At 43.7% G+C, this 24,631-nt stretch overlaps 1 protein-coding gene across 2 annotated transcripts in view; it reads left to right on the top strand.

Annotated features, from left to right (window-relative positions):
* CDC27 (cell division cycle 27) overlaps positions 1-24,631 on the top strand; it is a 58,107-nt gene that overhangs the window by 385 nt on the left and 33,091 nt on the right. For both annotated transcript variants that reach the window (XM_015420796.1, XM_015420795.1), the window contains exons 2-7: positions 9,373-9,448; positions 10,421-10,568; positions 11,372-11,497; positions 14,398-14,495; positions 20,411-20,565; positions 20,677-20,888. In XM_015420796.1, coding sequence (XP_015276282.1) covers positions 9,373-9,448; positions 10,421-10,568; positions 11,372-11,497; positions 14,398-14,495; positions 20,411-20,565; positions 20,677-20,888 — 815 coding nt within the window. The remainder of the gene's footprint in view (positions 1-9,372; positions 9,449-10,420; positions 10,569-11,371; positions 11,498-14,397; positions 14,496-20,410; positions 20,566-20,676; positions 20,889-24,631) is intronic.

Genomic DNA, 24,631 nt, shown 5'->3' with positions numbered 1-24,631 from the left:
GCCACTGCCCCCTCCCCTTCTCTTGGAAGGAACCCTCCTTTCCCCTTTTTTTAAAAAAAGGCCCTTTAAATGGTCCCTTCCACTTCACATTCTCGGTCGCCCCGCGTCCACTGCGGTTAGCCTTCATCCCTCTTTACCTTACCCCCCACCCCCATCCCCGGCCATTGCAAGGGTGACCTTTTGCCTTTTTGATCCCGGGGTCTCTCCCTTGGAAGGAGCATCCCGCCTTCTGAGGTCTCCCTGCTGCCTTCCCCAAATGACGCTCCTCTTTGCTTATTGTATCTAGATACAGGTTTGGTGCTCCCTCCCGGGGTTGCCTGTCTTGGCATTTCGATAACTGCTTGGCAGTGAAGTAAAACATCACGAAATCGTAATGCTGCTGGTTCACCCTTCTCCACTTTGCCATGACTTTAACCCAATTTCACCCCCTTTCCTTTAGTCATACTTGCTTATGCATTGTACTCCTTATCATACATGCGTTCTGTTTTTAATATAGCTATGTTAGATATTTATATCCCACTTTCCTCCTCCATGGGAAGCTAGCGTAGCTCACAATATTGTCTTCCTCTCTTCCATTTTGTCCTCGTGACAGCAATACGGAGCAGAGGTCCATCAGTGGCTATTAGCCACAAGGGATAGATAGGAACTCTCGGTCTGGGGCCAGTGATGCTCTGTATTCTTGGTTTTTTGGGGGGGGCAACAGTGGGGGGGGCTTCTGGTGTCCTGGCCCCACTGGTGGACCTCCTGATGGCACCTGGTATTTTCGGCCACTGTGTGACAGAGTGTTGGACAGGACCATTGGTCTGATCCAACATTGGCTTCTCTTATGTTGTTATGTTCTTAAACCTGTGAGGCAGGTTCGGTTGGCAGAGAGTGACTGGTCAACCCTGCAAGCTTCCATTGAGGAGTGGGCATTTGAACCTGGGTCTCCCAGAGCCCTGTCTGGCACTTTCCTCTTTTTCTCTGGCACTTTTCCTTCTCTGGCGTTTGCCTTGTGCTCACCCCTTCTCCACATGTGAACACACAGGAAGCTGCTTCCTACTGAATCAGACCCTTGGTCCATCAAGGTCAGTATTGTCTACTCAGCCTGGCAGCAGCTCTCCAGAGTCTTTGATGGAGGTCTTTCACATCACCTCCTACCTGGTCTTTTTAACTGGAACGCCAGGGATTGAACCTGGGACCTTATGTATGCCAAGCAGGTGCTCTACCACTGAGCCACAGCCCTTCCCAAGACATTATCATGTGGGGAGTACAATACAGCCCGCATGACATTTTCTGGTATCTTTGTTCAGTTGAAAAGTTTCAAAGTTATGAGCCATCACCAGTATTTTAGGAGCCTAGCTATCTAGGCAGCTGGGATTTTTCCAGTCCTCAGTATTACAATAGAATTGTATTTTATCTATATATTTCTTCCACATCCCACTGTTTTTTATAACCTCAGCACCACAGATATCCCATATCCATGGATTCCTTTGAATGTGTATACATTCCACAGACTGGACACCTTCCCCTCCCCCCTTCTTAGTCCATACACTTACTTGATTGTTCCTTATTTATTCGTTTGGAATTCAGTGCTTTATTCTTCTGAAAGGTAGGATTAAAACATCTTAAAACTAGAAATATTCAAAGCTGTGTTAAGGGGTAATGTTCAAGCTACCAAGGTAAAATCATACATTAGCAACAAATATTTAAAAAGCCGTAGAGCATAGAATGTTCTGTAATCTCCTTTACTGTCTCTTGTAAACGTTATCTCAAACAAGGATTCACATTTAATCTGGGGACTCTTGAGCTCGGTTGTTGCAGGTCTCCATTGAGAGAGCATTTGTGGGGTAAGGGCCAAGAATGGCTTTTGTGATCCACCTGATGAAGAGTTGTGTGTGAATCAGATGGTTGCATAGTCCTGCTGTGGTGGTTGTCATAATATAATATAGAACAAAGCTGGAGTCCAGTGGCACCTTTAAGACCAACCAAGTTTAATTCTGGGTATCAGCTTTCATGTGCATTGATTTGTCTGTGTTTTTAAATCATTTACTTCATTTTATCAATTGTAAAATGTATACTGTTTAGCAGTTTTGTGGAAGCCGCACTGAGCCTGCATTCAAATTCTTTGAATGCACATGAAAGCTTATACACAGAATTAAACTTTGTTGGTCTTAAAGGTGCCACTGGACCCAAACTTTGTTCTGTTGCTTCAGACCAACATGGCTACCCACCTGAATCTATAATGTAATGCAGACCTTTTTAAAGGAAGACAGACCATTGCTAGAAAGGCATGAAACCCCACTGACCCATCTTCCACAATCACTGCAGTAGCAGAGGGGTTGTGTTTTGACAAAGAAACCTGTTTGTTTTTGCTGTCATTAGTAATTCTTGTTTCTGGGTCTTAGAACACAGTCAAATGTTGTGTTCCCCTTTTTTTGATCTGCTTCCCCCAAGGACAAGGGAAGGAAATGTCACTTTCCTTTCAGCTGCACAGGCTTAATGGACTGCCTGTCTTGTGATTTTAGGAGCAGTCTGTATGAAGTTTGTAGCCTTCTTTCACCAGTCATGGCCCTCTCAATCCTAGCCTAATATGTATATCCAATATTGGGATTTGCTGTTGGTAGCCTTTATCTGCGAGTATAGTAAAAACTCTCTTGGAATTGGCGAGCTAAGTCCCAACACCTTTTATTTTTCCTTGGTAATTAGCATAGATCCTAATGCCGTTTTTGCAGCCTTCTAACAGTAGCCACACGTAAGGCTTCTTGCAGTACTTCCAGTATTAGCACACCCAAGTGTGGCCCCCATCTGCAGATATCTAAATCTATGGATTGGGGGCATATCTTATATTCTAGTAGCCACCTGTGGCCCCATCTGCAGATAGCTAAATCTGTGGGTTGGGGCCATGTGGAGGCTAAAGAGATTTTTGTGCACACTTGGGAAACTCCCCAGGTTTGCAGAAAAATCTTAAATTGTTAAATCCCCCCCCCCAAATAAAAAAAAATTAAAATGTCTGCGCATGCGCAGACAACACATTTTTTCTTATGCAGCGGTGATTTTCTTTTGCAGCTGGCTGCGGTGGGCAGTGAACACTGGGAGCTGCTCTGGGCTTGGCCGCAGTGTTGGAGCCCAATGGTGGATGTGGGGAGCTGCTCTGGGCTCAGCTGCAGGATCGGCAGACCCTGGAGCTGCTTCGGGCCCAGCTGTGGTGGCAGCACACAGCAGGAGCTGCTCCGGGCTCGGCCATGGTGTCGGGAGCTGCTTGCGGCCTGGCTACTGGGGCAGCACATTTCGGGAGCCGTTCAATCTCAGACACAGCACAGGCAGACTCCAGGAGCCGCTCTGGGTTTGCAGGAGCTCCCAGGCATCGCTGCTGTGGTTGAGCTTCAAGGTGAGCACCAGCTCATCAATGGGGGAGGGGAGATGGGAGGGCCCCACTAGTTTTGCGGACTCCCCCTGGTTTGCACTAAACAGATTTTTCTGCAACTTTGGATAAATCCCCAAGTTTGCAGAAAGATCTGAAATCTTAAAAAAATACACTGGGGGGGGGTAAATTTCCTTCCTGCCTTCAACGTGGGGGAGCTTGGGAGCTGTGGTGGGCCTGGTGACAGTCACAGCGAAGCAGCCCAGTGGCCATGGCAGGCTGTGGCAGCAGCTGCAGGAGAGGGCAGGGGTTGTGGTGGCGGTCTCAGGAGAAACCAGGAGCCTCACCAGACCCAGTGAGAAAGTGGGGGGAAGATGGGGCTGCCCCATCACCTGTCTTGTAGATGCTTGTTAAATAAGCAGCTTTGATGTGGAGAATTGTTATGGATGGCAACCACCTGTGGTTCAGCTGCTACTGATGTAGCCACAAGCAGTAGTAACGATGGGCTCCTTCCTACTCAGTGTTCTGAGGATGAATGTGAATTCTGTCTTATCAGCTGTTGTCCTGGAACCCTCTGAGGCGGGCGTAAGTGGTGCTAAACTTCAATGGCCTTGATTTGCAATGGCGCTTTCCGTGTGGTGGCATTACAAATGTCGATACGGTTTCAGGATGTGGGAGACTAGTTTAGATTTCAAGGTTCCAGAACCAGGCTTTCGAGATCCAGCATCAAAGTGTACGGGCATTTGCCCTGTGTGGTTGAAGAGGCAGAGATGCCAGCCTTATGTTTCTGGGTATCTGGGCAACCAGGCCCCTGAGGCTGTATGCTTGGAACAGATGGGTCTGGTTGTTAGGGTCATAGCTCATCCTAAGAATGCTGGCTCCCTGGACTGGGCATACCTGTGCGGTCCATTTGCGGTGGTCACCGCTTCACCCAGCCACACTCTCTCGTTCTTTTTCCTTCTTGCTATCGTGGAAATTGCTTTGGATTACTAGGCAACATGTCCAGTTGGGCCTGTGTTCAAAATGCAAGACAGGAGAGCAAGTTTCCCTTCTGCCATGATCTTACCTTGTACCAGGGCTCCCAAGTACTTACCTTAATTCGGCGGGGATATAAAGTTCTTCTCGGGACCATTCCCACGCGGAAAACACAGGTGCTGCACTATTCCGTCGCCCAGACATGACGTAGGCACATAGCCGGGTGACGCTCTAGCAATGGGGCTGGAAACTTGATGGTACCATCGAGTTTCCAGCCCCATTACTAGAGCGTCGCCCAGCTATGTGCCTAAGTCACATCTGGGAGACGGAATAGTGCAGCGCCTGTGTTACAAGCAAGAATCTTCCGGCAGGGAAGCATGTGTCCCCCGCCGGTTTGTAGGTAGGTACTTGGCAACCCTACCTTGTAGGCAGGTGGCTGTTCCCTAACCCCAGCCCTTCTCCTGCAAGATGAGGATTGTAATACCCTGAGAGCTAGTTTGGTGTAGTGGTTCACAGCTGTTCTTGAAAAAGAGCAGTTTCTGTCCGAGTTCTCTCAGCCCCACCTACCTCACAGGGTGTCTGTTGTGGGGAGGGAAAGGGAAAGGAGTTTGTAAGCCGCTCTGAGACTCCTTTGGGTAGTGGAGGGCGGGATATAAATCCAATCCCTTCTTCTTCTCTTTATCAGGTTGTTGATTCTTGAGAAAGTATTGAGAATGCGGTGAGTGCTTAGGCCCAAACAAGGTCACTTCCATAAGAGGTTTTTCTCTGATTATCTCTGGTTTGGCATCCTGTTGTCCACTTTCTTTGTTTGCCCCTGCTTTACTACAATCTTTGCCAAACTTGGCTTGGGGAAAAGTTGCATTCCTAGTGTCATGTATGTTGCACAGACTGGAAGGTGTGCACTTTAGCTGGTGGCGAGGACAGGACTCTGTAAATGAGGCTGCCCTGGCCCTTGAAATAAAATGTGTCCTGTCTATTGACATACTTGTATTAAATAAAACATGGCTATTGGATAAATAATAGCCTGTGACTTGTGCATGTATGCTTTGGTTTTCCTTCTTTTTCTCTTTTCAGCCGATGCCTAGAGAAGTCTGAGTGGTTCTTTCAGAATTCCAGACCTTTCCCCTTTTAAAAAGAAGAAAACCAAGTAGCTTACATAATTAGCAAGAGGAAAACTTAAGTATATGTGGCTGAGGTGAAGGCAGGGCCCTAAGTGGTCAGGGGTAAAACTGCTGCTCTTCACCGGTTGCATCTTCTCTTACTTTCCCTCCCTGGCCTAATCAATTTTGAATAATGCAAACATTAATGTTGTACGTGCGCAGCAATGGCATGAATTGTTCTTGGCTTTCTTAATGGGCTGTTGCCACAGAAATGGGTTTGGTGACGGCTGCTGATTGGTAGCCACCCTGAAAAGTAGTGGTGCCTGTCCCACATCGGTAGAAATATTCCTGTTGCAGATTAAAGGTGAGGCTTCAGCATACCTGTCTGCTGTGTGATAATGGGAGCAGAGAGGACTAGTCCCTAGTGAACAATACAGTTCTTTCTTGTTGGCCTAAGTGGTGTTGATGGGAGTGTGAAGCCAGCTTTCTGAGATACATGAAGAGTTTTATATGCGTCCCATATAACCTTTCCATTGGCTCTCACCTGCCTTACAGCACTCTCCTGAGCACCCTCCCAAATTCACTGAAGTCAGTGAGCTTAGATGGGCGTTGCTCTCCTTAGGCTTGCACTGTAAATCAGAGCCAGTGAGAAGATCAAGGAAGCTGAAATGGTCCGGGAGCAAGCCAGGGCCAAGTGGCTCCGGTGCCACCACAAGCCGGCACTGCAGGGTCCGCCCAGCTCAGATCTGGCAGGCAACGCCCATTTACAGGTGCCATCTCACTCACTGGTGTCTCCTGCAGTGCTGCCATTGGCAGAGGTGCCACGGGTGAGTCAGCACCAGTCAGTGGTGCCACTAGCTGGGTCTGGGCTGAGTGGACCCTGCATCTCCGGCCGAGTTAGTGGGGCTTGGCTTGGCTTCCCCCTGCCTGTTAGTATTTGTTGTTGTTGTTCAGTCGCACAGTCGTGTCCAACTCTTCGCGACCCCATGGACCAGATCACGCCAGGCCTTCCTGTCTTCCGCCGTCCTCTGAAGTTTGCTCAACTTCATGTTTGTTGCATCTATGACACTGTCTAGCCATCTCATCCTTTGCCGTCCCCGTCTTCTTTGACCTTCAATCTTTCCCAGCATCAGGGTCTTCTCCAGGGAGTGCTCCCTTCTCATTGGGTGGCCAAAGTATTTGAGCTTCAGTTTCATTATCTGGCCTTCCAGGGAACAGTCAGGGTTGATTTCTTTTAGGATTGACTGATTTGATCTTCTTGCAGTCCAAGGGACTCTCAAGAGTCTTCTCCAGCACCATAGTTCAAAAGAATCTATTCTTCTTACTTACTTATTTGGATTTACATCCCGCCCTCCCCGCAAGCGGGCTCAGGGCGAATTCCAACAGTATAAAATACAATACATTTAATACCAGTTTAAGAACATAGTATAAAATAACATAACTCCTAAGCACTGTGTGAATTCTAGTGGAGACCATAGTGGTTAAGATGGTATTCAAACTTTAAATATTTTAAGGATCTTTAAGAGGGTTTTAAGATCTTAAGGATCCAGGCTACAGATGGAGGCCAGCCAAAGGAAGGGGACGCCCGAAGCCTCAACCAAAAGCCTGGGGGGAATAGCTCCATCTTGCAGGCCGCGTGGAATTGTAGTAGCCCGTGGTTCCCAAATATTTCAGTTCTGCATCATACTCTTGTGTACAACTTACCTATACTGTGGACCCGCCTACAGAGGCAAACATGTGCCCCCATCTCTCTCCTGTGCATCTTGACGTTGGTATTTTTTTGCTAGTTGATTTACCTCCCGTTTCATTTCAGTATGGCTGCGAAGAGATGGAAAAGAGATGTGAGGAATTTTGGAAGAAGTCTTTTATTCACTGAGATTGGATAAAGAGTAATATTACTGGGGAAAACACTGGTTACTTCTGACTAGTCATGGGTCTTTTTTTACCCCTATTTGCAGGGGTCATTTCGTAGAAAAAGGTGCAGGAGCTCATTAGCATAACTAATTAGCATAACTTATTGGCACATGCCACACCCCCTGACATCACCGGAAGTGTGTCAGAAGGCAACACCCACTGCTCAAACTCCACTGGACTGTTTTGGATTGCTAGCTATTGCTAGCTATTGGGGGGGGGGGAATGTAGCAGATCTGTCCTCGCAGAGGAGGGAGAGCTTGTACCTGAATAAAACTTGGTCTTAAAGGTGCCACTGGACTGTTGGGGGCCGGGAGGGGAGCTCTGCAACTTACCTGGCTGCTTCTTGCTCTCACTGAGGGCTGCTGGGAGCAGGGGGTGGGGCTTGTTGCATGTGCTCGCCCCCTGGGCTCTTTACTGCCGGAGCTCCGCTCCTGTGCGCTCCTGCAGGAAATGACCTTTGCCTATTTGTAATACAATGTGATACATTAGTTAGAGTGTCGGACAAGGATCTGGGAGCCCCAGGTTCGAATACCCACCCTGCCATGGAAGGTTAGTTGAGTGAACGCGGGTCAGTCATGTACTAACCTACCTCACAGGGTTGTCATGAGGTTAACATGGAGGAGGGGAGAACAGTGTAAGCCGCTGTGGGCCCCCGTTGGGGAGAAAGGCAGGGTATATATGAAATAAATACAGTGGGGAGTTGATGAGGGGATGTGAGCTTTTCTTGTGGCCCCACCCACATGACATGATGCATCAGATTCCGGGTGGCTGGGGCTGCTACTAATGCATGGCTTTGGTTGCTGCTCTTGATGAGTTCCTTTCATTTGAACACACAGCAAGTACCTGTGTAGTTAGGTGTCCAAAAACGTAACTTTTTTGTTTTTTGGGGTAACTCATTCTAGTCTGGGAATGCCTACTCTGAACATAAGAACACAAGAGAAGCCAATGTTGGATCAGGCCAGTGGCCCATCCAGTCCAACACTCTGTCACACAGTGGCCAAAAACACCAGGTGCCATCAGGAGGTCCACCAGTGGGGACAGGACACTAGGAGCCCTCCCACTGTTGCCCCCCCCCCCAGCCCTCTGTTCTAACTTGCTAGAAAAAGAAGTTAATAAAAGAACGTTGTTAGTGAGACCATTGAGGCAGCATAGCACTGGGTTGTCTGCTTTGACTTGCAGCAGCCATCTAAGGTCTTGGGCAAAGATCTTTCTCAGCCTGAGAATCCCTTGAACTGCGTTTGATTGAACTGGGACCTTGGGCACATCAACTGTGTGTTCCAGAACCTTGTGCCCTTTGTGCCAAATAGATAATTATCAGAAGTTGGTTGTTTGAACTAATTCATTGTACAGATGAACAGCTGAGAGATGTGTGGAATACAGCAACAGCAATTAAATTAAATCATTGTATAAAATTATGGGGGAAAGTTTCACATAAGTCTGTTTGTCAAAATTGGTTTCCTTTCATACTGTATGGAAGTAGAAGATAAACACGTTTTAAATAAAGAAAACACTTTTTAAAGGAGTGTTTAAAACCAAGCTTGATGTTGCTTGTCTGATTTTAGACATCTAGCCTGCTTCTTAGCCAAATCTGCTGTCTGGGAGTAGAGGGGGCAGGGCACATTTGTGAGGGGACATTGCCCCCTGGGCCCCCCCAGTAGCTATAGGCCTGATAGCAAGGAAACATTTATACAGGTCTTCAAGTAATGGTCAAAAGAAGATATCTGACAATTGCTTAAATTGTTATTTATGTTGTAATCTGCTCAGAGCCCCGCAGTCGTGGGGGAGACTGAACAAACAAACAAATAAAATTACTGTAACTAAACAGGTTAAAATGAGTTGTTGCAGAAATTGCAGTATAATGGAGTGAATGTGGAAAGTAAAATAATTTGATTTTTACAGTCAAATGAAATCAGTAACAAACAACTTTTTGGCTAGTAAGCACATGCTGACACTGAAACAGAGTCTGAAGTGGTGCAGGTTTTTTGTTTTTGCTTTTCTGTTTAGGCTAATCTTCCTTTTCTCTATCCGGCCCCAATGCAGGCTGCTATATGGCAAGCACTTAACCACTACGCTTATCGGGATGCAGTGTTCCTGGCAGAGAGGTTGTATGCAGAAGGTATGCATACCCAATGGTGCTAGGTTTGTGCTTTCTGTGGGTTTTTCTAGGTGGTATTTTAGCTTTGTTCATTAAGTCACAACGTGGAGATTGGCAGTAAAGTACATTCAGCCGAGTGGACTGATTTAAAAAAGCAGTCTAAATCACTCCCCCAAAGCCCAATTTCAATCCGTGATTTAAATTTTTTTAAATCCAGTTTTATTTAAATATTTCATAAATAGTTGTGCACATAAAGATGGGAATATCACAAAAGCATCCAAGCCAGGAGACCTAAAGACAATAGGACTCCCCAGCCATGCAGAAAATTATTACTTCATAAATTGACGGGGACTTTGGAAGAGCTTGATGAAGGCTGAATATGCCCAAGGAGGCACAGAACACTGAGAGCAGCTGAGTGGCTAGCACAGGAGCCGGGGGACGGGGGTGGCCTGCTTAAATCCCAGAGAGTGTATAGAATCTTGGAGAGGGAGGTCTTGGGTGCAAGGGAGTTTTTGAAATAGTCCCCTACCAATGCTCCCTCTAAGCTGTGGAGTCTTGTGAGGAAAAATTCTACTTTGTGAGCTACTGGCATTCAAGTTGTGAGCGAGCGATTTGGCTGCTGCATAAATTAGTTTGCTCTGGAGCCATCCTTCCTGAGCTAAGGCTAAAATTTGTGAGCCGGAGGCTAAAAAACTGTGAGCTAGCTCACACTAACTCAGCTTAGAGGGAACACTGTCCCCTACCCTTCCCTGCAATGTCTTGTGAGGCCCCATCTTATATTGATTACAAACTGAACAGACCCTTTATACATCCTCAGGCTACTTTTCATGATTAAAGGAAAGGATACGAAATAATATTAAAAGGGGCCATGGCCACATACGGTAGAATGCTAAACAGACATGGGTTAAAGGCAAGGTTGATAGTTTAACTACTTCAATCCCCAAGCATCAAATGATGGCAGGATGCTAATGTTTTCTTCCTCGGTTTCTTCAGTGCATTCAGAGGATGCCCTGTTCTTATTGGCAACGTGCTACTACCGCTCAGGAAAGGCTTACAAGGCATACAGGCTTCTTAAAGGACACAGTTGTACCACCCCGCAGTGTAAATATTTGCTTGCCAAGTGCTGTGTTGACCTCAGCAAGTAAGTTGCACTTTGAGTCTGTTAGTACTGTTGGAAGCTGTAGTAAAAAAAAAATTTTTTTTAATGATTCCGTTCACTGATTCTTTAGGTCTAAGGCTTGTCACATAATAGAAATTTATTTCTGTTCTCCAGTGTGGGCATAATAAGTGATGGCAATTTGTCTAGAAATAACCAAGGATATACTAACTGAAAGTAACCAACCCCCAGCATCACAGCTGGATTGGGGTGGTGGGAGTGGATTTGGGACGATCTCAAGCTGGGGTGTCAAACATACGGCCCGTGGGCTGATACTGGCCCAAAAAGCACCCCCTGGAGGTTTTGGAAACAGGCTCTCTGTTAGGCCTTCCTCTCAGCCCTGCCACATCTGTAGGAAATGCAGGAGGGACGAGAACTGGGGGTGGGCAGGATCTGGGAGAGTTCCCCAGTAAATCAGTTGTTTTCACTGCTAGGAACCAGTTGCTTAATTGGGTTTCCCTGTGTCCTTTTAAAGTTTATGTCTCAGGTACCTGGCCTGACATTTTACGGCACATGTGGCCTGGCCTGACAAACTGGCATTTATGTCAGATCCAGCCCTTGTAACAAATGAGCCTGACACCTCTGAAAGTCCTCTGACCTGCTCACAGGAGTTCAGCGGAAGTGATTATTGTTGTTGCAGTTCAAGAATGGGGGCACCGCAGCTGAGGGGTGGGCACTCCATTTGTTGAAGAGCTGGGATTTAGCTGCAGTACCAGTGCCGGCATCCATTTTGCTCCTCTCTCTCTTTTTTAAACGAGTCCTCATAATTCTCACTATCATTTAAATAGACTTGCAGAAGGAGAGCAGATCTTATCTGGTGGCGTGTTCAACAAACAGAAAAGCCACGAGGACATTGTGACAGAGTTCGGTGACTCTGCATGCTTCACACTTTCGCTCCTGGGACATGTGTACTGGTACGTCTGGATTTTTTCTTCCTTTTAGGAATAACCTCTCCCTTCAGAGCCAGTTTGGTGTAGTGGTTAAGTGCACGGACTCTAATCTGGGAGAACCGGGTTTGATTCCCCACTCCTCCACTTGCACCTGCTGGATGACCTCGGGCAAGCCATAGTTCTGGCACAGCTGTTCTTGAAAAAGAGCAGTTTCCCTCAGAGCTCTCTCAGCCCCACCTACCTCCCAGGGTGTCTGTTGTGGGGGAGGGGAAGGGAAAGGCGTTTGTAAGCCGCTCTGAGACTCCTTTGGGTAGTGAAGGGCGGGGTATAAATCCATTCTCCTCCTCCTCCTCCTCCTCCTCCTCTTCTTCTACTTCCTCTTCTTCTTCCTCTTCTTCCTCTTCTTCTTTCTCTTCCTCTTCCTCCTCTTCTCCTCTTCCTCTTCTTCCTCTTCCTCCTCCTCCCCACCATTCCACTCCTGCTCTTTGCAGACCTGAGGTTCTTTATGCATCTGTCTGCAGGTGTGGCCTTTGCCACCAGCGAAGCACAGCATAAGAAATACTTATAACTAAGCACCTTCAGCTGCCATGTGAAACAACAGGCCGAGAGGCTTGCTCATGAGTCGATCCTTCGGTAATGGACAGCCCCAGTCAGTTAAATAGACTAGTAATCTAACTCTGTATAAGACAATTTTCATATGCAGTTACAAAATATATCACAGTTTAGAATGTTGCTGCCTCCAGAATAAAAATTCCAAGGACTGTAATGCCCCATGGAGCAGAGAATTACCCAACTTTTAGGAATCCTCTGTTCTTTCCATAGGCAAAAGTCATCCTGTAGGTCAGGCCTGAGCAGGGGGAGTGGTGGAAATGATGGTGTTTTCACCACGGCCTGTAGAAGGAGTCTGGTCTGGTTTGGGCAGCAGGCCAATTACCCTGATGTAGTCTGCATCCACACAGCAGTGATTCCCCGTGTAGTTCTTGCCTCTGCAAATGTACAAGCATTCCCAGTGGCAACAGACCATCCACATGTCAGTTTCTCCTCATACTTTCCTTGCTTCAGCCTGCTGTGGCTGTTATTTCTCACCACCACCAGAGAGGTGGGTGGGGGGCTTTCTTTAAAAAAAAAAAAGGGCAATTGCTCAATCACCAGCATAACATTACAATTGTATATTGAATGTACAGCTTTTTTTCCCTAAAAATTAAGTCTTTGGCTCTTTACATCAAAGAAGTATAAGGGCTGAACTTTTCCCTTTATAAAAAGGAGCTGCGGTGGCTCAAGTGGTTAAGACGGTCAGTAGTTCAGCAGTTCAAGACCCGGGTGTGCCGCATGATGGAGTGAGCTCCCGTCTCTAGTTCCAGCTCCTGCCAACCTAGCAGTTTGAAAGCAGGAAATTGCAAGTAGATAAATAGGTACCACTTCGGTGGGAAGGTAACAGCGTTCCGTGCGCCTTGCTGGCCACATGACCACGGAAATGTCTTTGGACAGCCCTGGCTCTTCGGCTTGGAAACGGAGATGAGCACCGCAACCCTAGAGTCGGATTCCACTGGCTTTCGAGCAAGGGAACCTTTACATTTACCTTTTAAGGAAAAGGGCTTGGGACTGGGGGAAATTAAAAATGTATAGTGGGTCTGTAGAAATGATGCTTGGATGTGCTTACACAAAGACCAAAAGGTATCATACCACTGTATTGTTATATAGGAAGCTTGACCCTCATTTCACAGTTTTTGGTCCCAAAGAGCCACATGCATTGGCTGGTCTTATTAGCCATTAATACAGTTATATATCCACACTAAATGAGTAAATACCACCTGTCAAGATCTCAAGCATAATGCTTACAGATCTAAATTCATCTAGGCAGAACTGCTGTGTTCAAAATAAGTTGTAAAAATCCAGGTACCCATCAGGAAAGGTCAAATAATAAATATCGACCAAGCCATCTAGCTTTTTAGTTTTCACGTTAGTTTTCTTCAGCATTTGGTTGAAAACTCACAGGTCCTCAGTGCCTCATACGTGGTCTGTATTTTTAAGGAATCAAAATTAATTACTTCCCCTGTGGCAGCAGTAGTTTTGATATACAGCTTAAATTGCCAGAATCCTCAGACAAAATATGAAGTGTTTTCTGAACAGAATAAAGACCAAATCTAAGATTTCATTATTCTAATGGCATGTTGTCTATAAAGTGCTACAGTTTGGTTAGCCAGTTTGGTGTAGTGGTTAAGTACGCAGACTCTAATCTGGGAGAACTGGGTTTGATTCCCCTACTCCTCCACTTGCACCTGGCTGGATGACCTTGGGCAAGCCATAATTCTGGCACAGCTGTTCTTGAAAAAAGAGCAGTTTCTGTCAGAGCTCTGGCACAGCTGTTCTTGAAAAAAGAGCAGTTTCTGTCAGAGCTCTCTCAGCCCCACCTACCTCACAGGGTGTCTGTTGTGGGGAGGGGAAGGGAAAGGCGTTTGTAAGCCACTCTGAGACTCCAAGTGAAGGGCAGGGTATAAATCCAATCTCTTCTCTTCTCCTACATCTTTGAATCTGGGGAGGGATAGGAACTCATCTGCTGATAATCTGCTGAACTTCAAGAGCAGTTGGAAGTAGCGAGAAAGCTTCTGCTATGTCTAGAGAAAAATGACCTGGCCCTAGGCTTTAGAGATGCTCTCCCTGGCCCTCCAGCGCCTCTGAGAAGAGCTTCCGTGCCTCTCTCAGTGGAAACCCTGCTCCCCCCCCCCCCCCCCCCATACGCTTTTCACTGCTGATATTTTGGGAATTATTTGCTCAAGCCATGGGAAATAGTTACATGGGGGAGGGAAGCCATGGGAAATAGTTTTTGTTTTTCTGGTCCCCCCCCCCCGGCTGAACACTCACCTCAACTTGATTTAGCAGGTAAAACTATAATGTGCTTTTCTTTCTTCTTCTTTTTTTTACAGCAAGACAGATCGGCTTGCCAAAGGATCTGAATGTTACCAAAAGAGCCTTAGTTTAAATCCTTTCCTCTGGTCCCCCTTTGAATCACTATGTGAAATAGGTAGGTTTTGCTCAGCTTCTTTCATGGGAACAGATGAGTTCTTGCTCCTGAATGTTACCCTCAGGAATGCAGGAATGCCCCCTTTTTCATCTGTTTCATTTGCTTGTATGACTGTTAAATTTACCTGGCTTCTTTCAGATTTCGGTTCTGATGTTACTTTTCGATTGGCGAGGTTTTTTGCAAGTGTGTTTTAATATAGGGTTGTTAGAATAAGGCTGACAAGCCGTTGGGGGGCCTTTCCAGGAGGCTCCAGGAGAGGGGAGGGAAGAAAACATGATTGAACTCCGAAGTGAGTTCTGGGAGAGCTGGCCATCGCATTTAAAGGGACTGCGTTCATTTTCAATGCCTTCTCTCCATTGTAAATAATGGAGGATGGGGCACCTTCTTTTGGGGCTCATAGAACTGGACCCCCCTGGTCCAATCTTTTTGAAACTTGGAGGTTTTTTTGAGGAGAGGTACCAGCAGCTATGCTGAACACGCCCCCCCCCCCCCCGAGCCCCAGATACCCATGGATCAATTCTCCATTATACCCTATGGGGACCAGTCACCATAGGGTATAAGGGAGCGCTTTCCCTGCTTTCTAATAGCCCTGAAGTGGGGCGGAGGGGCTTCAAACCAGGGGATCCCCCACTCCCAACTGGAGAGTGGCAGATTAGAAGACTCCTGGAGGATCAAACATCCAAAAGAAAGAGATTTCAAATTTTTTTTTGATAGACATCAAATGTGCTCAAGAATAGACATGTGTTGGATATCAAAGAGTCTAACAATGAATCTGGATAAAGCAGAGATTCAACTGAAAATATTCGCAGATCTTAACCCTATAGAGGTAGTTTGGCAATGGAACAGGAAACCAAGAGGAAGATGAAGGCTAAACAATGCTCTTTTATTACAAGATGATGAAATAAACAAGTTCAAGAAAGATCTGGAAGAATTTTTAAAAATAAGGCAGAAGGAATGTCCTCAGCTACATTTTGGGAAGCAGGTAAAGCTTCCATTAGAGGAATCTTATTGGCAGCTGCTGCTAAGAAGAAAAGAGACACAGAACAACCCAAGACATTAGTAGGAAAAATCCAGAGATTGGAGCAAGAGCACAAAAAAATCCCAACAAAGATATATTAGTAGAAATCAGACAACTAAAAATCAATTAAATATGTTAGAAATGGAAGAGGTACAGATTTTTTTTTTTTAAAGGCACTTTGAACACGCGAACAAACCTGGCAGATATATTTTGTGTGATGTTTTAGGAAGGAGAAAGAAAAAAGAGTAATAACATATATAAAGAAAGGAGATCAAATTACCTATTCAGAAAAAGAAGTACAAGAACAACTTATCAATGCTCTCTCAAAGAGTAATAACATATATAAAGAAAGGAGATCAAATTACCTATTCAGAAAAAGAAATACAAGAACAACTTATCAATGCTCTCTCAGGAATATACAAAAAGAAATCTGTTTCAGAAAATGGAATAAGAGAATGTTTAAAAGATATCCCAATTTCAAAGTTTATGCCAAACATAGAAAAATCTTAAACCAAACAATAGCAATTCAAAAAAATTTCCCAGGCAATAAAAAATATGAAAAAGGACAAAGCACCTGGCCCAGATGGGTTGACAGCAATGTACTGCAAATATTTTGAAGAAGTTTTAATGATACCATTACAAAAAGTTATGAATGAGATAAAAGAAGGAAAGACAATTCCTCCAACGTGGCAAGAGGCATATATAACGTTAATATATAAAGAAGGCAGTTATGTAACTTCTTCAGTATGTTCCATTACACACTGTAACAATTTTTGTGGATCCACAATACTCCAAGATGAGAAAAAGAGAGGAGGGTTAGCAGTTCCAAATATAAAATTATGATATCAAGCAGCAGGTTTGGTCTGGATTGTGGATTGGATTAAAAATCCAGGACAAAGAATAGTAAAACTTGAATCAGCTGACCTAGATGAATGTGTACATAATTATTTATGGATACAGAAATCGAAAGGATCATAATACATGAAAGGAGTCATATAATTAGTGATGGACTTTTGAGAATACGGTTTAAATGTCAGAATTTATTGAGTCATCCAAATTCCCTGCTCACACCCCTAATATAAGCTTCCCACAATAAGAATACAAGAAATAAAAGTGGTTTCTTAATGTACGGCAATATGGTAAATGCTCAGGGAAAACTCATGTCCTGGCAAGATGTTAGGGATGAAGGAATCAACATTCAATGGAAAAGAGTAAGAATCCAGTAGCACCTTAAAGACTAACAAAATTTATGGTAGGGTATGAGCTTTCGTGAGTCACTGCTACACGGCTACCCATCTTCAACATTCCATGGTTACTATATTACCAATCAGTTTCAAGATTAAAGAAGATTCTCAACATGGAAGGTGATGCTCTAAAACAGATGACTGAGTTCGAACAGCTGATTACAAAACAAAAAGATCATTTACTACGATGGATATATGTTATTCAGTTAGAAACGGAAGAAGAACAAGTGAAAAAAATGTATGATTAAATGCATGTAGAACTTTAGAGAGCAAATACCTGTGCACCAGTGGGAATGGCTATGGGAAAAAGAAATTAAGTTCATAGCCAGCTGGGCATTAAGAGAACATAGGTATAATATGTTTTTCAGATGGTATAGTACTCCAAAAGATATTGAGAAAGTAGACAAAAACTACAAGGAAAAATGTTGGAAATGTCAAGATACAGATGGAACTTTTTACCATATGTGGTGGACTTGTAAAAAAGCAAAAGATATTGGAAGAAAATACTTGGAAAAATGCAGAATATATTAAAATTTAAATTCCCTATGGAAGCTAAGAATATGCTATTAGGAATATTGCCTAATTACCAAAAATTTTGGAAGGGATATTTAAATATATGGTGACCAGCTAGAATCATCTATGCAGCAAAATGGAAATCAGATGTCTGTTCAGGCTTAGAAGAATGGGGGGGAAAACTTGTCGATTATGCGGAAATGGCAAAATTAACAACTTATTTGAGAAACAGATCAATTCAAAATTTGAGGAGAGATGGAATGTCTATTACGTAAGCAAGAGACAAATTTAGAATGAGAAACTGTTTACAAATTGTATATAAAGGTATTGCAATACATATAAATGCATTACAATGTAGAAGCAGAATGAGAATGAGTTTTGAATATAAATGTATAAGGAAGGGGATTTTGAACAAAAATATCTTTTATTTTTATTGTGATAGTAGACTTTCCTTTAAATTTTGGTAAATTAAAAGCTATAGCTAGTATGTAGAAATGATAAAATATGTAATGATGAAATTAACAATATAGTTACAAAATAGATTAGTTATGAAATCTGAAATTCAAAATATTTGAAGTAAGGACTATTGAATTCTATAGAAAATGTATTAAAAATTATAACGAAGGGGATGTTTGGGGAGAAATATTTTCTGTTCTGCATACCTGACAATGTATAATGAGCTTTGATATATATAATTTGTCATACAATCCTTGTTTTCCTTCTGTATCCCTTATCTTGTTTTCTAAAATAAAATATATATTTTTAAAAAATATAAGTTTGGTTTCTCTGTTTCAACCCACATGGCTTTTTAACAGAAGGAACGAAAGGAAAAGGTTCAGAAGAAGAGCAGAAGCTCGAAGGGAATTGAATTCAGGCCTTCATTTGAGTCCAACTACAGCAGTAGCATTGGAGCTGGAAAATACTTTTTTTGCAAGTGTGTCTGAAGCTTTTTCCATTAGGGTTGTCATTATATCTGACATATGTGAGGGATGAAAGATCTTGCTTCTGGGTGCTTTCTTTCTTCTGTCCCTGAAACTGGCTTGCTTGTTTTTGATTAAACGCCTCATGTCCAAGCCATATCTTTCAGGTTTCTCTTGTTTTAGTTTTGAAGCTAATTTGCTTTTGTGTCTATGTGGGTGCACATTTCAAATTGCTGAGCGAAAGCAGGTAGCTGTGTAGCACCATTAGTGGTTTGCAGAGAAGCCATGAAACATGTTTGGTTTTTCCTAACCCGCTTTCCTTGTCGTTGCCAAAAGCCCTGGAATTTGCTTGCCAGATTCCTTGTAGCTTGCTTGCAACAATAGACTTGCTTTCTCAGCCTCCCCCCTGAAAGTTCCTGGTTTATGCATGTAAGCAGGTATGTTTCAAAATATTTCTGTCATGAATTGTCAAACAGTAAGAATATTACTGGTGTGCAAAACAAAAGTCCAGCGGCACCTTAAAGACTAAAGTTTGCTTCAATATAACAACAATTGCTTCAATATTAAAGTAAATGTTGCTAGTCTTTAAGGTGCCACTGGACTTTGTCATCACAACAAAAACATGACCTCTAACCTAACTTCTCTCCGATTTGTCATAATTACATTACTGCTTTAAGAAGCTCAATTTAACTGAATATTGGAACCAGTATTGAAAGCAGCTGTCTAAGAAATGAATTCTTCCACCACCACTGAATGGTATAAAGTTAACATGTCAACGACAACTTAACATATAACAAGAACCTCATACACATGTATTGTAAGTCAAACAACAACACATATTCTGGTGTAAAATGATAAATAAGCTTTTACTGCCAATGCATATTGCTGTAATAAAATCAGTGCTGAAAATATTAGGCAGCATAAAAGCACTAGAGATGTGAAGTCCGGGGGGGGGGGGGGGCAAGAAAAAATAATTCAAGGGGAAAACACATTTCCCCCCTCAAGTCTTTTTTCCAATTTTCCCAGCAGAAAAATTGGAAAGTACTGGGGGGAAAATTCCCCATGAAATATTTTCTCTTTTAGAATGAGTGAAATGCTTTTCAAGACAAGGTGGACATACTGTAGACATATTTAACCCTTAAGTCCAAGATGAATTTCTGCACCTAAAAGAATACCAAATTTTCATGAGGGGAGTGTGCAGGGCTTTCATTGCTTCTCAACTGTTGCATGCCTTCTGTTGTCCTTTTGACCTGACTTGATCTTTTCACCTCTCCCTCAAACCGTTGTGATTCATTTACCCTACAGACTGGGTAAAAAGTAGCTTATTGCCCTACTTTGTAGGAGGCAGGAAAAAAGATCAGAAGGAGGTGGGGCACGAACTCCACTAAAACTTCAGAAGAAAACCGAAAGTTTCTTGGAGAACTTCGCTCTCTCAAACCGAATAGCAAAAATTAAGATGCAAGTTTTACAACAGCATAGGGTGCATCAGCTTGCAGTTTTCTGTCAAGCACTGGGTGTATTTGCAATTTTGCTAGTACAAAACCGAGGCATTTATAAGTTTTAAATTCCATAAACATGTCAGATATTGCACTTGTATATGGTAAGTTATAAATTATGCATTTTATTATGTTAAAGCAATAAAATTAGTTTAGGCTTGATAGGATAGTAAGTATTGCATGTATTTCAATTCTTCCCAAAATTTCTGGTCTCCCCACCACCACTACCAAGGGGTGGGGGCAGTTTTTTCTGTGGCTTCAAAATTTCTGGAAATTGTACATCTCTACCTGGCCCTGCAAAATATAAAGAAATACTTACCTGCCTATGAAATCTATCTGTGCTGCAAAAGAAAATATTGTCTATTTCTCATTTCTAATTTTGTTTAATGCTATTCACAATGACCACCTAGTTTATAGTATATTGTATTTAGTTATAGTTCAGATTTAATGTTTATATGTCCTATATATAAGGAAAATTAAAAAAAAATACCTAAAACAAAAAATTTCTACCTGGCCCTGCCATAATTATTTAACTTAATATGCACTTTCCCCATGATTATTTTAAACTTTTGCCTCATTACTGCATCATGGGACAGAAAGGCCAGACAGCAGTTCCATATTCTGGGGTTCAGTGTAGAGTGTATAAAACATTTTGCTTCTGCTCTATCAAGAACAAGTCTTCTCTTCTCCCCAACCCCAAATCTCCATCTCTTCGATCACTCAGGTGAGAAGCCAGACCCTGATCAAACGTTCAAGTTAACATCAATGCAGAACTTCAGTACCTGCTTGCCTAACACATGCACAACAGTGGTGTCTAATCACAGCATACCCCACAGACAGCCGGAGACGGTTCTTATGGAAACGCCACAAGACACACTTGTAAGTTGGTTTGTTTTGTAATGGAACTTACTTAAGCACTGCCACTCACAGAGTGATTGTTCATTGGAAAGGAGTTGTGTGCTGCCTTTAAAAAATGGTTTTCCATTTCAGGAATTAAACAGACTCAACCTGGAGTCCTCCAACTCTAAATATTCCTCCAACACAGATTCCTCCATGTCTTATATTGACTCAGCTGTAATTTCACCAGATGCTGTACCTCTTGGATCAGGGACTGCCTTCTTAGCTAAGCAAGCTCAAAACAAACCAAAAACTGGCCGGAGTCTTCTGGGTGGACCAGCTGCTCTGAGTCCGTTAACGCCAAGGTAAGAAATTGGAAGCCAGGCGTCTCCCCCCCACCCCCGGTCTGTCCTTGAACACTGGTAAACGAAGAACAGAACATCCTGTAGTATCTTAAAGTTTAACACTTTTATCGTGGCATAAATGTTCATGGACTCCAGGTGCATGAAGCTTTATCCTGACTTAGCAGATCAATGATAGGTATAGAGGGGGGAAAACAGAACGTGGTGGAGCCAAATACTCTGAAATGGAAGAGGTCCAGTATGTCTGTCATGCCGTACTGTTGGTAGTGGTGGGAAGGGTCATCATTGTTCAGTAAGTGGAGTTTCCAGGGGTCATTCCATAGAAAAAGAGGAGCAGGAGCTCATTAGCATAACTTATTAGCATAACTCATTTGCATATGCCACACCCCCTGACATCATCGGAAGTGTGTCAGAAGGCAACACCCCCCGCTCAGGCTCCACTGGACTGTTTTCGATTGCTAGCTATTGGGGGGGGGGGACGTGCAGGTCTGTCCTCACAGAGGAGGGAGAGCTTGTACCTGAATAAAACTTGGTCTTAAAGGTGCCACTGGACTGATTTGGGTTGCTAGCTAGGGGGGGGGGGGAACACGCAGATCTGCCCTCACAAAGGAGGGAGAGCTTGTACCTGAAGGCAGGCCGAGGGGGGGCTCTGCAACTTACCTGGCTGCTTCTTGCTCCTCATGGCCCGACTGAGGGCTGCTGGGAGCAGGGGGTGGGGCTTGTTGCATGTGCCCGCCCCCTGAGCTCCTTACTGCTGGAGCTCTGCTCCTGTGCACTCCTGCAGGAAATGACCCCTGTGAGTTTCCCTATTGAAATGCGGCTAGAATATATTAGCAAATTTGGCTCTATTCATTAGGTTTCAATTGGGACCACAGGTTTCTCTCTCACTTCATACGTTTGTTTAGCACAGTAAAGGTAGGAAGTTTCTGTTACCACCGATTATTACCGATTATTATTGTGGGGAACTGCAGTAGGGAACTGCAGTGGGGAACTGCGCTCCTTTAAGCAGAGTGGGGTGCTGTAGTTGACCAGTGATGTGGGGAACTGCAGTCGTGAGGTCCTGGAGGAAAAGTTTAGGCTGCTAGGCAGGAAACTCAGGGCCAGGACCTTCAAGGTAGCCTTTTCAGAAGTGCTACCTGTTCCATGCTCAGGGCTGGAGAGTCAGGCACAGATCAGGAGTCTCAGTGCGTGAATGAGACGATGGTGTAGGGAGGAAGGGTTCAAGTTTGTTAGGCACTGGGATGTTTTTTGGAACTAGAGGGAGCTGTAGAAAAGAGATGGTCTCCACTTGTCCCGAGGAGGAACCAGGCTGCTGGCGCTTAAAATCAAAAAGGTGGCAGAGCAGTTTTTAAACTGAATACTGGGGGAAAGCCAACAGGAGACAAAAAGTCTCTGGTTCGGGATGGCTCATTTCAAAGAGATGAAGGGGTAGCTGTTACTTTTCTACAAGGAAATGGATTAGAATTGTCCACTGTGGCTAACAATATGGACTGCCTGGCAAGGTCCCGAGGCAGCAAGAGGAAGGTTGTGGGCCTTAACATGCATGGGAAACTATAGATGTTTATATACAAATGCTAGAAGTGTCTGAGGTAAAATCGGGGAGCTGGAATGCTTGGTGTTGGGGGGGAAAATAGACATTGTGGGTGTGATGACCCCTTATTTGGGGAGGTCTGGTTTCCCTTTAAAAGTGTTCTTTATGTTTTTCTCTACTGGGTAATCCGGCTGCCACCAGGAAATTTATAAGGCTTTCCAAACCTTTATAATATAATATCTATCAATGGGTAGGTATACCGAGGGTCTAGGCTTTCGTTAAGGTCTATGTGGTCTGAGGAATATTCTTTCCAGAGCTGGTATACTTGAATGAAATAAAATTTATTTAAATAAAGCGTAAAAACGAGGGTAGAACATGTAAACAATACTGGGAATGATTTGAACCATTGCTTGGTGTCTCTCACAAGCTTCTCCTTTACTGACAGAGAGGTTTCAAGCAACTTTGTAAGTTCACTGTTTCTCTCCGTCAGACCTCAGAATCAACTCCTTATCAACTGTCTTATTCAACTCTAAGACATAGAACTTAACAACCCACACAGGGATAAGTCTCCTTCTCTCTCATACATAGCTTAACTCTCCTCTGCTTCTCTCACAGAAATCCGAACTAAAACTGCTTAACTGAACATCAACTGTCTTTCTCAACAGTCATCTCACTAACTGACACTCTTGACTGACATATCTGCTCATCCACACAGAATCATTTCCAAAACCCCTCCCCCTCTCTGTCACACCAATCACACCACTTGTCTGTTTCAATCACACTAGACTTTCACACAGCTATGCATCCAAACTTTTAAAGACACACACACAGAGTTAAACATGAAATCGTTACAGTGGGTATTTCAGAAACTTGGTGGCATGAAGAAAATCAGTGGGATACGGTGATTCCTGGTTATAAATTATATCGGAAGGATGGGGGAAAGGGTTGGATGTTGGGTGGCTCTGTATGTCAGACAGGGTATACAGTCCAGTAAAATTGAGAGGGTAAGAGAATTGGATTTGCTTCTGGAATTGCTATGGGTTGAAATAGTGGGCCCAAAAGGAAGCTTAACACTGGGAGTTTGTTATCGCCCACCAGATCAAAAGATAGAGGAGGATTATAAAATGAGGAATGAATTAAAGATAGCAGCTAGATGAAATAACTGTGTTGTAATAGGTGATTTAAACTACCCACACATTGATTGGGTCAATATGTGTTCAAGTTGGGAAAAAGAGACTGATTTTCTAGACACTCAGTGACTATGCAATGGAACAGATGGTCACAGAACCTACCAGGGGAGAGGCGATCCTCAATTTGGTCCTAAGTAACGACCAAGACCTGGTGAGAGATGTAAAAGTGATTGCACCGTTTGGGAGCAGTGACCATAATGTTATTGAGTTTAACATTTGTATAAATAGGGAGTTACTCAAAAAGACTGACACAACCACTTTTAACTTTAAAAGGGGTAAATTTTCTGATATGAGGGGACATGTGAGGAAGAAACTGAAAGGAAAAGTAGAAAGGGTCAAAACTACTGGGGAAGCATGGAGACTATTTAAAACTACAGTCCTAGAACCTCAGAAAAAATATATACCACAGGTTAGGAAAGGCACAAATAGGTATAGAAAAAAGCCTGCATGGTTAACAAACAAAGTAATGGAAGCAGGTAAGAAGGATTCCTTTAAGTGATGGAAAGCTAGTCTCAGTGAGGTTGATAAAAGGCTATGGCAAAAAAAATGCAAGTCTGTGATCAGGCAGGCAAAAAGGGAATATGAGGAGCATATAGCAAAAAACATAAGGACCAGCAATAGAACTTTCTTCAAATACATTAGAAGCAGGGAACCAGCCAGGGAGGCAGTGGGGCCCTTGGATGACCAAGGGGTTAGGGTTAGGATGTCCTATGACTGATAGACAACTTAAAAACTGATAAATCACCAGGCCCAGATGGCATACATCCAAGAGTTCTGAAAGAACTCAAATGTGAACTCATGGATCTCCTGACAAAAATATGTAATCTTTCATTAAAATCTGCCTCCATTCCTGAGGACTGGAAGGTAGCTAATGTCACTCCCATCTTTAAAAAGGGTTCCAGAGAAGATCCAGGAAATTACAGGCCAGTCAGTCTGACGTCGATACCGGGTAAGTTGGTGGAAACTGTTATTAAGGAAAGAATTAGTAGGCACATTGATGAACGAAACCTATTGAGGAAGACTCA

Source organism: Gekko japonicus, unplaced genomic scaffold (genome assembly GCF_001447785.1).
Source record: "Gekko japonicus isolate JY-2015 unplaced genomic scaffold, Gekko_japonicus_V1.1 scaffold1849, whole genome shotgun sequence".
NCBI lineage: Eukaryota > Metazoa > Chordata > Lepidosauria > Squamata > Gekkonidae > Gekko > Gekko japonicus.
The sequence above is the reverse complement of the archived record's forward strand: the minus strand, read 5'-3'. Positions and strand labels throughout refer to the sequence as shown.